This window comes from Myripristis murdjan, chromosome 22 (assembly GCF_902150065.1).
Source record: "Myripristis murdjan chromosome 22, fMyrMur1.1, whole genome shotgun sequence".
NCBI classification, from domain to species: domain Eukaryota; kingdom Metazoa; phylum Chordata; class Actinopteri; order Holocentriformes; family Holocentridae; genus Myripristis; species Myripristis murdjan.
In genome coordinates, this window is record NC_044001.1 from 2,081,227 (window position 1) to 2,094,489 (window position 13,263).

Consider the following 13,263-nt stretch of genomic DNA (forward strand, 5'->3'; position numbering starts at 1 on the left):
CACACACACACACACACACACAGAGCTGTAATGTTCCTGTAAGCCTGCCAGGGAGAGCGGGTCAGCTCCCTCCAGCTCGGTGCAGGCAGCAAAGCACCGAGGCTGATCTGAGTTTGGGCTCGATGTGAAGGTTTTTGTGTTCAAGCAACAGGAGCAGCTTCATTTTCAACCGGCAGCTGATTACAGAAAAACACACAAATCTCACTTCTTGGAAAGCACGGGTGTAAAAAAAAAAAAAAAAAAAAAATTATTGACAAATTACAGTGTGTACTATGTTGTATGATCAGTATATGACACTGTATGTAATCAACAGACGCATTAGTCTTCGTCATACTGAAAAATGTATTGATTTTAAATGTAAAGCCATTTGTAAGGCCTGCAGTAGAAAATAATTTCCCCAAATGGTGCTTTCAAAAGTGCTGTCACAGTCAATATATGAAAACCATGAAGACTTGAAATGCAAGTCTAGAATAAAACAAATTTACAATAAAAAAAAAAGAAGAAAAAAAAAAAAAAAGCACGGGTGTAAAGGAATATTCCACTGTTTTGGGCACAATGTCCTTTCCCCGACTTCCCCTGACTGAGACCAGATGTTGGACCATGTCCACTTTAACATGCGTGTTTAGCACTCATAAGCTAATTTCAGCACTGACTGTGTATCAGGTCTAACAGCTCCTGAATCCCAGTACCAGGCGTCGGGTTCTGTCACTTGGTACATTTATATATGCTTCTTATATCTATTCATACACACTGTTTATATTATATAATACACTGTTTACATTTATATAGGCTGTTTATATTTATTTACATATACTGTTTATAGTTTATACATATTGTTTATAATTGATATATACTGCTCATACTTATATTTTATATTTTATATTTACATTTTTTTTTTTTTTACCTTGCTTTATTTATTTATTTAGGGTTATACTGGGACCTGAGTTCTAATTTCGTACCACTAACATGTAAATGTAAAAAATCATCATCATCTCACACACACACACACACACACACACACACACACACACACACACACACTGTTCATACCTCTGCTGATTCGCTGCTTCTCTCCAGACAAGATGCCAGGAGTGTCGATGATGCTGATGCTCTGAAGAACCTGATTGGGCATCTGGGAGCAGATGAACCTGCACACACACACACACACACACACACACACACACACACACACACACACACACACACACACACACACACACACACACACACACCAAAAGAACAAACACTGAATGATTGTTTTCAAAAATCACATACTGTCTTAGTTTCCTCTAAAGCTGTAAATCTGTAACTTGATTTGAACTGATTTGCAGGACTTACCAAGTTATTACTATTTTTGTTTTTACTATTATTATTAGTAGTAATATGATGATGATAATGATGATTATTATTGTTAGTAGTAGTAGTATCATTATCATTGTCACTATCATTATTATTTTTATTATTAATAGTAGTAGTAGTAGTAGTAGTAGTAGTGGTAGTGGTAGTAATATGATTATCATTATTATCTGTAGTATGATCCTGGTTACTGTGTGGTGCAGGCTGTGCACGCCTCCTCAGGTGCAGACACCTGAGCGTGACGTCGGGCTGCAGGCGGAGCTGACTGCATGCTCACACACACTTCACATTTATGTAAGACAGTGGATATAATGACAGTGTGTGTGTGTGTGTGTGTGTGTGTGTGTGTGTGTCTGCACATGTGTTTTTATCTGGATGTTTCTCTCTTCAGTGGGACTGGATCCAATGAATTCTGCTGCCAAGTCAAATTATTATTTTGCTCACAGCGAGCCAACGCTGCTCTATCTATCTATCTATCTATCTATCTATCTATCTATCTGTCTATCTATCTATCTATCTATCTATCTATCTATCTATCTATCTATCTATCCATCTATCCATCCATCTATCTATCTATCATCCATCTATCTATCTATCTATCTATCCATCCATCCATCCATCCATCCATCTATCCATATATCTATCTATCTATCTATCCATCCATCTATCCATCTATCTATCTATCTATCCATCCATCTATCCATCTATCTATCTATCTATCTTCACTGTGTGGTCTAAAGCACTGGGCCTCAGCTCTGAACCAGTGAGTTCAGGTGTTTCCTTCAGCCCCGCCCCCACAGGTGTGTCACCTCCAGCAGCAGCCCTGCAGTCTGCCTTTCCCAACATCAGTGACAGAGCGTCTGGTTCTAAAGAGCTCACTGAGTTCAGGTGCTGCTGGAATAGTGATGGAACAGGAAGCCACCGCTGCAACAAGTCAGCTGCTCAACTTTCTTCCCTCCTAGATATTCCACCATCAGCTGGAAGTGGGATTATTGCAGATATTCCACCATCAACTGGAAGTGGGATTATTGACCAATCAGGCGTCTCCGTGTGGCGGTCTGATGGACGAGTCTGGGTTTGGGGAACGCCAGGAGAACGTTCCCCGCCTCCAGGAGAACGTTCCCCGCCTCCAGGAGAACGTGTGTGTGTTTGTTCCTTTGCATTAAACATAAAGGTTAAATTTAGAAGACCGAGTGCGGCGGCTGTAAATTTCGGCGAGCGGCGGCGGGAAAAAACAGAGCGCGGCGCTGACACGTGGTGACGCACACACACTTCCCCCTGGAAACAATGTGTTATTGTAGAGGGTTCCTCCCTCACTTGGGGCAAGATGGCATTCGTGGTTAAAGGAATGTGTTTGGCTTCGCATAATCTCTCACACACACACACACACACACACACACTAACTGTCCCTCCATTTCCTCGTTGTCTCCTCTCAGAAATATTTCTGGACAGAGGAAATAGTTTGGACCTGCGTGTTTTTCGGCTAAATTTAAACCCGAGCTATAACTAACTCCTGTCTGACAGCCAGCAGTGTGTGTGTGTGTGTGTGTGTGTGTGTGTGTGTGTGTGTGTGTGTGTGTGTGTGTGTGTGTACATGTGGAGAGGTAGCGTCAGTCAGGGGTGAAGGAGTCACTTCCCAGGTCGTGTGTGTTTGGTGACAGGACTGTCAAGAGCTGCCAGGCTGAGTGTGTGTGTGTGTGTGTGTGTGTGTGTGTGTGTGTGTGAGTGTGAGCATAGCTTGCCCCGTCCACAGTGGGATAAAGGGACAGTACAACCAAAAGCAAGCTGACTTCCTGTTAGTTTGTGTGTCATTAAACAGCTAAAGGTTTTTAAAGGGTAATTCCAGCTATTTTTTTTACCTTATTTTTATTTATTTTTATGTTGTTGCCGTCTTGATGCAGATCAATTCATTCATTTCACTGTTTTTGCTTCATATGTGGACGTTATCTGACTTATTCCCTGATCTTTACATCTGTCTGTTTTGTCTTTTTGTGTTATTGATACAGTTTCATTTTAATTATTGTTTGTTTTTATTGTTGTTGTTTTTTTTGGAAGATCAGCGACTCAGGATCCAAATAAAGGATAAAATAATAATAATAATAATTATTATTATTATTATTTCATCAGTTTCCTCACAGTTGAGCTCTGCTTACCTTCTGGGCTGCAGCCAATGATCATTTCCATTATCAATGAATTTAGTTCAGTTTGTTGATCAATATCACCGACAGGACAACAAACTCAGCATCTGAGTGCTTTAAGTGAAGCTGATCACTAATTAATTAATTTTTCAGCAAATGAATTAATCAGTTGAGCCGCTGGTTGTTTCAGCACCAAACTGATCACACTGATTATTGATTAGCCTGTGAGCTGTGACGACACGTTTATCTCCTGATTCGACACGGTGACGATACTTTACGTTTGTTTGTTTGTTTGTGGCTGCTGGTGTGTGTGTGTGTGTGTGTGTGTGTGTACCTGTTGAGGAAGGAGTTGCCGAAGGCGTTGAGCTTCCTGAAGGGCTTCTTGGGGTCGACCACCAGGGCGTTGCCGGGGACGACGCCCTCGTTCTCGCCGTACATCACCGCGATGAAACCGTCGGTGGTCGGCTCCGGACCGATCCGCATCCCCGGGAAATCCTGCTCCAACAGATACCTGAGAGAGAGAGAGAGAGAGAGAGAGAGAGAGAGAGAGAGAGAGAGAGAGAGAGAGAGAGAGAGAGAGAGAGGAAGAGAGAGAGAGGAAGAGAGAGAGAGAAATTAAATATCAGTTGACTCATTTCTGCTCCGTTTAAAAATAAATGCGTCTCTGTCCACGTGCGTCCATGCGTCCTTTACATCGTCATGGATGTTCAGCAGTAAATCCACTAGAGGGCAGCACAGAGTCCAGCGGTTCTGAAAGCAGAGGAGGTTGTGATGATGGAGCTGCTATGAGGCGGCGGTCTGTGAGGTCATTAAACACATCGCCACACTCAGAAAAATAAAAGTTTTTAAAAGTTTCCTCAAAACGCTCTGTGGTTCTCCAGAGAACCATCAGCAGCTGAAGAACCTCTTTATTTAGGGGCTGGTTCTCCACACACTCTCTGTGGTTCTTTAAAGTGCTAAAGGTTCTTCATGTTTATTGGAGTTATTTGGTGGCGGCAGCAGCTAACAATTCTTTTCCTTGTGGATTAATGTGCAGATTATTTCCTCAGTGAATGGATTAATGTGCAGATTATTTCCTCAGTGAATGGATTAATGTCTCGCTCTATAAACCATCAGAAAACATTTTTAATAGCTCGTCTGGAACCCACTGAAGGAACAAGGACTGAGAAAAGTTCCTTCACTCTGAGGAACCCGTTTTGGTTCCACATAGCAGCATAGGTGGACTTTGAAATTTGCGCTGGGGGGGGCAAACATTTTTTTTTAATTATTTTATTTATTACAATACCAAACATAATGTAATTCAGATTTATTTCTGAAAATAATCTTATTTTATTGCATTGCTTAAATGTTTATAGATATGTATACAGGAAAAAAAAAATATTGGACCTATTTTTGACTCAATGTAGTGACACATTTCAGACGCTAGGGGGGGCAATTCCCCACCCTGCCCCCTGCAAACTCCGCCTATGCTTAGCAGTTTGTTTCTCTGAGTGCAGGAGGCCGTCCTGCTCTTCTCTCTCATATTATCTGGTTTTTAAAACGTCTTCTCCGTGTCTCTTAGACGATCGGCTGGGCGGCCCTGTGGTTTCCGGTGCTGCTCGACCGGTGAGCGAGCGTGGTCATCAGGTCTGGGGTTCCCCGGTGGCTCGGCTGGTGGAGTGCACGCGAGGGCCGTCCTAAACGATTATTTTTTTCCCAATTAATCTATCAACTATTTTTACGATTAGTCGATTAGTCAAACAATTTCAAGTAATCTCGCAATTTTTTTTTTTTTTTTTGTTATGTGCGACGTATTAACGTGTAGCGTTAAGTTTGGTTTCTCAGTCAAAGTGACCCGGTGATGCTTTAACTCCTTCATGCTGCCGTGTTGCTGTAACTTCACGTTAGTTGGTAATCAGTTAGTTAGATTTAGGATTGTCCAGCTCTTTGCTTCCTGTCGTCCTCCAGCAGCACCGGGACGTCCCGCTCCAGCTGCTCGCTCGTCGCCGTGGTGCTGCTGAGGTGTCATTTGGCTTCTCTTTAAAAGATCTCCACACTTTTGACGTCTCTGATCGTCTTTCTGGCTGTTTGGTGCCGCTGCTGCCCTCTGCTCCGTCTGAAACGCTCGGACCTGCAGCCGCTGCCGTTTTTTTCCAGTTCTGTTCATGAACGTCAACGTCTGCTGTACACTGTTTGTGTAAATTGCGACGTAATTGACAACAACTGGACGGTATGTTGTACGTGTCGACGTAATCGATTAAGTCGATTAATCGGGACAGCCCTAGTGCGTCCCTCTGGTTAAGGCCTGATCGCAGCGTTCTGGGTTTGAATCCGACCTCAGGCCCTTTGCTGCAGGTCCTCCCTCTGCCTCTCCTGTCCCTCTCCACTGTAACTATCAAATAAAGCAGAAATGCCAAAAAAAAATCTTATTTAAAAAAAAAAAAAAAAAACTCCCTCAGCTCTGCATACCGTATTTCCCCAATTAATCGCCCGGGCGTTTAATACGCAAAATCAACTTGGACCCCGGGCGTTTAAAAGAACCAGGCGGCTATTCGCTGCAGGCCTTTATTTATTTTTGCACAGACCTGCACCAGGACATTATCGTGATCACAGCTACTGTCCAACAGATTTTCAGTCGGTCGATTTAAGATTACGGTACACCCTTTTTTCTAATGTTAGCTAGCGCTCTTATTTTGACAGAAAACAGAAGTGCTGCACAGTTATTGTGCGGCTAACTGTTTACTGCTGCAAAAATGAGTTGAATAGCCTTATTTTGGGTTACAGTGGTCCCTCGCTATAACGCGGTTCACCTTTCGCGGCCTCGCAGTTTCGCAGATTTTTTTTAGTGCAATTTTGCATGTTTTTTTTTTTTTACTGGACTTATTTTTCTACAAAGGTTTGAACTTTGAGAGTTTAAACAAGAGAGAAAAGTGAGAAAATGTTAATGCCTGTCTGAGAAAAGTGTATAAAGTGTGTAGTGAGGGGTTTTACAGCCTTAAAACATCTAGAATAATTGTAAAAAAATAAAGCTGAATAAACTTCGCGGATTTTGCCTATTGCGGGTTATTTTTAAGCAGACCTGCTGAGTCACTCTTAGCTTTTTAAAGTCCAGAGTGATTTAAAGCGAGTTCTCGGCTCTGAAGCTTCCGGAGTGGACGGGCGGCTCGGACCCTCGCTCCGGGCTGGAGCTGCCCGCCGCTGGTTTCCTGTTCCCCTCGGCCGCCTGGCACAACAGGAAGTCAGAGGACAGAGACTGCAGCCGTCTTCCATCCCTTCCTTCCTTTCTCACTTTTCCTTAAACCCTGCGGAGGTCGAGGAGGTCAAGGCAAAGATGAAAGGAGAGGAAAAGTCCAAACATAGCCGCTCGGCTGCGGCTCCCACCGCCCGGATCACCGGCCGGGCCTCGCTCGCCGGCCGCTCCGCTCCGCGCCGAGGAAACAGGAAATACTGAATTAATGAGTTTTCTCCGGTTCTGCGGTTGTATAATATCAGAGGGACGTCAGGCGCCGGACAGCGGTGTGTCGCTCCCAGCCAATCAGAGCGCACGGTGCCAGATCAACAGCATGACAGCCAATAGAAAGCTACGACTACGCATAGAGAGAGAAAGACATGCATGTAAGTGCACGGTGTACAGACAGGTGTTTTTTTAATCTTCCCTTCAGTCACTCCTGTGCTGCCTTGCTGTTTGTCTCAGGTTCTCGTAGCTCTTTGCTCTGAAACGTCTGTCTGCTGTGCACCGTTCTCCTAAAACTACTTTTTAAAAAACTGAGGAAGAGGAGAGTGGCGGAGGCCCGGTGTCAGGACGCTCATCAGGATCTATACAGCACAACACGCCTTACACACGCCAAGCCACACACCAAGCCACAGGCCACGCCACACGCCAAGCCACGCTGAACTCCTCCAGGTTGTTGAAATCTGAGAAAATTTACTTGGTTTCTTTCCAAAAAGAGACAGAAACATGAAAAACACGATCAAAATCTACATTGTTTCTGGTCAGACAGGCTGTTTCTCTCTCTCTCTCACTCACACACACACACACACACACACACACACACCTGTCCCAGCACACCCTCCAGGTATAGATTGTAAAACTGATTGTAAAACTGCCTCCTGGGGTCGACATTAGAAAACACAACATGAATCAAATTCTAAATGTATAAAATGTCTAGAAATTAATGAGAAAAGTAAATTGATTTCTCTCCCTCTCTCTCTCTCTCTCTCCCTCTCCCTCTCTCTCTCACTCTCTCTCTAAACCTCCTTGGCTTTTTGTTCTCCGTCCATCTGCACTTTCCATCCTGTCAGGGGAGCAGACGGGGTCAAAGGTCGTCAAACAGATCACAGCAGAGGCACACAGGAATGCTGGCATGCACGGACAAGCGCGCGTGTGCGCACACACACACACACACACACACACACACACACACACACACGGTGTCCAGAGAGCAGCTGTGGAACACTGGCAGGACTCGAGTGTTTTCCAGAGCCGAGTCCGTCACATCGGAGCCGAAACATGTGACTCGACTTCCCGCTGAGCTCCAGACATCAAAACTATGATTCAATAAAAATAAATGAATGAATAAATAAATAAAATAAATGAATGAATGAATAAATAAACACGGCCATGTTCATCCATTAACATCCAAACGCTAAATAAGCCTGAGAGCAGAGGATGAACAGGCGCTGGTGGAGCTTCAACTCCTGAACGCTCAGCAGTGAGATCCACGCAAAGTGCCATCATCACCATCATCATCATCATCATCATCATCATCACCATCATCATCATCACTATCATCATCATCATCATCATCATCATCACCATCATCATCATCGCCATCATCATCAACATCATCATCATCATCATCATCACCATCATCATCATCACATCATCATCATCATCATCATCATCATCATCACTATCATCACATCATCATCATCATCGTCATCATCATCATCATCATCATCATCATCATCATCATCGTCACCACCATCATCATCATCATCATCATCATCACCATCATCACCATCATCATCACCATCATCACCATCACCATCATCATCACCATCATCATCATCATCATCACATCACCATCATCATCATCATCATCATCATCATCACCATCATCACCACCATTATCATCATCATCATCATCATCATCATCATCACCATCATCACATCATCACCATCATCACCATAATCATCATCACCATCATCATCATCATCATCATCACCATCATCATCATCATCGTCACCATCATCACCATCATCATCATCACCATCATCATCATCATCGTCACCATCATCATCATCATCATCACCATCATCATCATCACCACCATCATCATCATCGTCACCATCATCATCATCATCATCATCATCCTCATCATCACATCATCACCATCATCACCATAATCATCATCACCATCATCATCATCATCATCATCACCATCATCATCATCATCGTCACCATCATCATCATCATCCTCATCGTCATCGTCATCATCATCATCATCATCATCATCATCATCATCATCATCATCGTCATCATCATCATCATCATCATCATCACCATCATCATCATCATCATCATCATCATCCTTCAGCTCACGACGCCTTTATTTTGAAATTCTCTCGTTGTGCTTATGCCGCCGTTTCCGCCTGAAACCGCGGCAGCAGCTGGTAGCTCGCCTCATGCTGATGACGGCAGGCGAGAAGACAAAGACGAGGAGGAGGAGGAGGAGGAGGAGGAGGAGGAGGAGGAGGAGGAGGAGGACGAGGAGGAGGAGGAGGAGGAGGAGGAGCTGAGCGGAAACACTTTGGCCTCAGGAGAGACGCCGCTCAGCTGACAGACGCCACGACGAGGTCAGAGTTCATGCTGATGTTTAGTCTTTTGAAGAACACACCATTTAGTTTTAGTCATATTTTAGTCACCTGAAGTCTTTTAGTCTCAGTCTAGGTTTAGTCGACCAAATATCAGAAGAGTTTTAGTCTCTTAAGTCTTTTAGTCTTAGTTTTAGTCGACCAAATACAGCGGTCCCTCATTAATCGCGGGAGTTACGTTCTAAAAATAACCCACAATAAGTAGTCAGCTTTATTTTTTACAATTATTCTAGATGTTTTAAGGCTGTGAAACCCCTCACTACACACTTTATACACTTTTCTCAGACAGGCATTAACATTTTCTCACTTTTCTCTCTTATTTAAACTCTCAAAGTTCAAACCTTCATAGAAAAATAAGTCCAGTATTATAGAATGAACGCATTCTGTACTGTACAGGAGACACGGCACGGAGGAGATTGACTGACAATGGTCTACAGTCCCTTAGCCAATCAGGACGCAGAACACAAGGCGCTGTAAAAAAAAAAAAAAAAAAAAAAAGCATGCAAAATTGCACAAAAAAAAATCCGCAAAACTGCGAGGCCGTGAAAGCTGAACCGCGTTATAGCGAGGGACAGCTGTATTAGCAGATTTGAGTTGATTAAATTTTTCTACAGAATTCCCAGTCATTGAAGTCTCCATCAGTCTGATCTGGAACCGTGTTAAAGTTTGAACATGCAACACAGACACAGATTTAATGGCTGTAATACAAAACATGGATTTTATTTTATTCTTAATGTCAGTGAAGTCACCTGAAATCTACCAAAGCCGTGCAACTAAACCCAACTAAACATACTGGAGGTCAGGGGTCACCAAGCACATGCCACAGAGGCCAAGAGGCTGCAGGTTAGACGTCCACCAGGTCAGTGTTTCCCAAATACTGGGTCGCGACCCACATGTGGGTTGCATGAGATTTTATTTGGGTCGCCAAATAAATTTGTAGTATTTCTTCCATGTCCAGTCTAGCCTATTTAAGATCTATATCTGCAGTACACCTTTTAGCCACATGAGGGAGCTCGTTGTTATTTTTTTAATTATTGTTTTTAAACCATACTCGCACTTTCCGCTCAGATCACCAATAGTGTGTTTCCGCCATATTTTCGCCGTAATTCGCGCGCAGCCAGCCACAATGGATGCTTGGCTGATCAAAAAGAGAGTCCCGGATAAAGACACTACTACCCTAACTAACACATCCGAGGGAAGCCGGGGTAAAGCTGAACGTGCACCGACCTCGGCGGGGAAAACAACCAGAAAAAAGACCAGACTGACACTGCTAGCCAAACTACCGCCCGTGATGTTACAGTTAAACAAAGTTATGATTTGTCAAACAATCGATATCTTTTTGAGATGGCTGTTTCACCTATTCAAGATGAAGTGATGTGGAAATGGCACTAAAAATGGCCAGAAATGGCAATTTCTGTACAAGTTCGCTCTTGTGATTTATAGATAAAGCCTACATTGTGATTTGGGTCGCAGTGGTTTGTCATTTTTAAAAAATGGGTCCCCAGAAAAAAAGTTTGGGAAACACTGCACCAGGTGATGTCACTGGACCTTCCTGATGTGGGTAAACAAGCGACCTGCAGACTGCTCCTCCTCTGTTTGTCCCGCCCAACATTTTTCTCTCGTTTTTATTCGTTGACTTAAGTGTCACGCTCTTCGTCGTCATATCTGACTTTTCATTGAGTTTTTATTTAGTTTTCGTCCGTGAAAAAGGTTCATTGACGAATATTTTTCGTCATAGTCTTCATCACCGGACGGGATCAGACCCTCAGGAGACGGGACGGCCTGAGTCGGGCTCCTCACGGCGAACACGGCGTGGAGCCTCACGCTGCAGGAGCAGTCAGCACGCCGCCGCCGCCTCACGGCTTCCAGCGGCTTCTTTATTGTCTTGTACAGTGACAGTAAAGACATTCTATTCTATTCTATTGTATTCTATTGTATTCTTCCACAGGAACAGAAGCACAGAGCATCACAGCTGCCAGCTCACACACACACACACACACACACACACACACACACACAGACACGATGCCTCACGACTTCCAGCTGTTCAGTTTGCTGACACTAAAGGTGTTGATGAGCATGACGTCGTCTCCTGACTCACCTGGACTCGCCACCAGGTGAGTCCAGGTGAGTCCAGGTGAGTCCAGGTGAGTCCAGGTGAGTCATGCAGGTAAACATGGTGCTGTTTGACCAAAGCTTCAGTGTGATCTGGCTGGAAGACGCTCCCTCACAGCAGCTCAGAGGCCCCCTCTGGGCCCCCGAGCCACGGCTTTACCTCAGGGACAGTGAACTGCCTGCTGGTTTCACTTCCGCCACCAAAGAAGAAGAAGAAGAGGAAGAAGAAGAAGAAGAAGAAGTAAATATGTCAACTCTGCAGTTTATTGGCCCGTGCTCCCATGATTCATAGCATTCTGTTCAGTTCCCATGATTCACAGCATTCCTCAGGGCAGGGCGGGGCCCCGGCTGCAGCGTGTGTGTGTGTGTGTGTGTGTGTGTGTGGTAAGTGTGTGTAATCATATATGTATTAATTTCACATGCATGTGCATGCATGTACATGTACATGTACATGTACGTGTGTGTGTGTGTGTGTGTGTGTGTGTGTGTGTGTGTGTGTGTGTGTGTGTGCGGTGCGTTCAGGGCCCCTTCCGTACCAACTGCCAGAATTTCTGCAACTGTAGAGCTGATCCCAGGTCAGTTCTCCTGTCCTGGTTTGCAGCCAAAAACTATGACTCAATGGATCTGAACTCTAACGAACACACACACACACACACACACACACACACACACACACACACACACACACAGCTGCAGATGGCAGATAAGCCTGGTGAAGTGGAACTGCAGCAGGTTGAAGACTTTCACACTGAAACTGAGAAACAGTGTGTGTGTGTGTGTGTGTGTGTGTGTGTGTGTGTGTGTGTGACCCAGTTCCCAGTAGAGTTCAGTATTAGCTTGGCCGGGCAGGTCACTGCTGTTCAAACTAGAACACACACACACACACACACGACTCTCAAAGGGATATTTGTGAATGTACATTTGTGCCTGTGTGTGTGTGTGTGTGTGTGTGTGTGTGTGTGTGTGTGGTGTGTGTGTGTGTGTGTGTGTGTGTGTGTGTGTGTGTGTGTGTGGTGTGTGTGTGTGTGTGTGTGTGTGTGTGTGTGTGTGTGTGTGTGTGGTGTGTGTGTGTGTGTGTGTGTGTGTGTGTGTGTGTGTGTGGTGTGTGTGTGTGTGTGTGTGTGTGTGTGTGTGTGTGTGTGGTGTGTGTGTGTGTGTGTGTGTGTGTGTGTGTGTGTGTGTGTGTGTGTGGTGTGTGTGTGTGTGGTGTGTGTGTGTGTGTGTGTGTGTGTGTTATCTCCCAGTGAACTGCAGACCGTGAGGAGGGGGTTGGAAGTCAGTTCTTCAACTCGTGACAACACGCCGACCTCAAGGCAGGAACCCCTGTGTGTGTGTGTGTGTGTTTGTGTGTGTGTGTGTGTGTGTGTGTGTGTGTGTGTGTGAACACAGAGCTTGCAGCAGTTGAGTAAAACACTGATTGTCACATCTTTCAGGGTTTTGTTCTGACAGAGGCTGCAGCCGCCATGTTGGGGCGGCACATGGACCACAATTACCCCTTTCCGAACCACCAGGGCTGGTTCGGAGCCGGTGCCTGACTTAGCACCAGTTTTTTGGTTTTCCACGGCCCAAGCTGGGGCCAAACTGGTTCCAAACTGGTGCTAGGCAAGCAGCGACTCCGAGCAGGGGCTAAACAGGAGCCAGAGAAAGAACCGATGACGCGGCCCACCGCCTCATTGGTGGGCGGGGTTACAAAACAAAACAGGAACTGCGAACGCTATAAACATAAACAATAATCCCAGAGAAGCCGCGGGTTATACTGATTTTACAACGGCATGGAACGCGGCTCCGCAAATTACA

At 44.7% G+C, this 13,263-nt stretch overlaps 1 protein-coding gene across 1 annotated transcript in view; it reads right to left on the reverse strand.

Annotated features, from left to right (window-relative positions):
- The window catches only part of ehd4 (EH-domain containing 4), a 40,089-nt gene that overhangs the window by 21,228 nt on the left and 5,598 nt on the right, over positions 1 to 13,263 (reverse strand). The window contains 2 exon segments of the mRNA XM_030044099.1: positions 1,051 to 1,148; positions 3,829 to 4,005. Of these exon segments, the coding sequence (XP_029899959.1) occupies positions 1,051 to 1,148; positions 3,829 to 4,005 (275 nt within the window).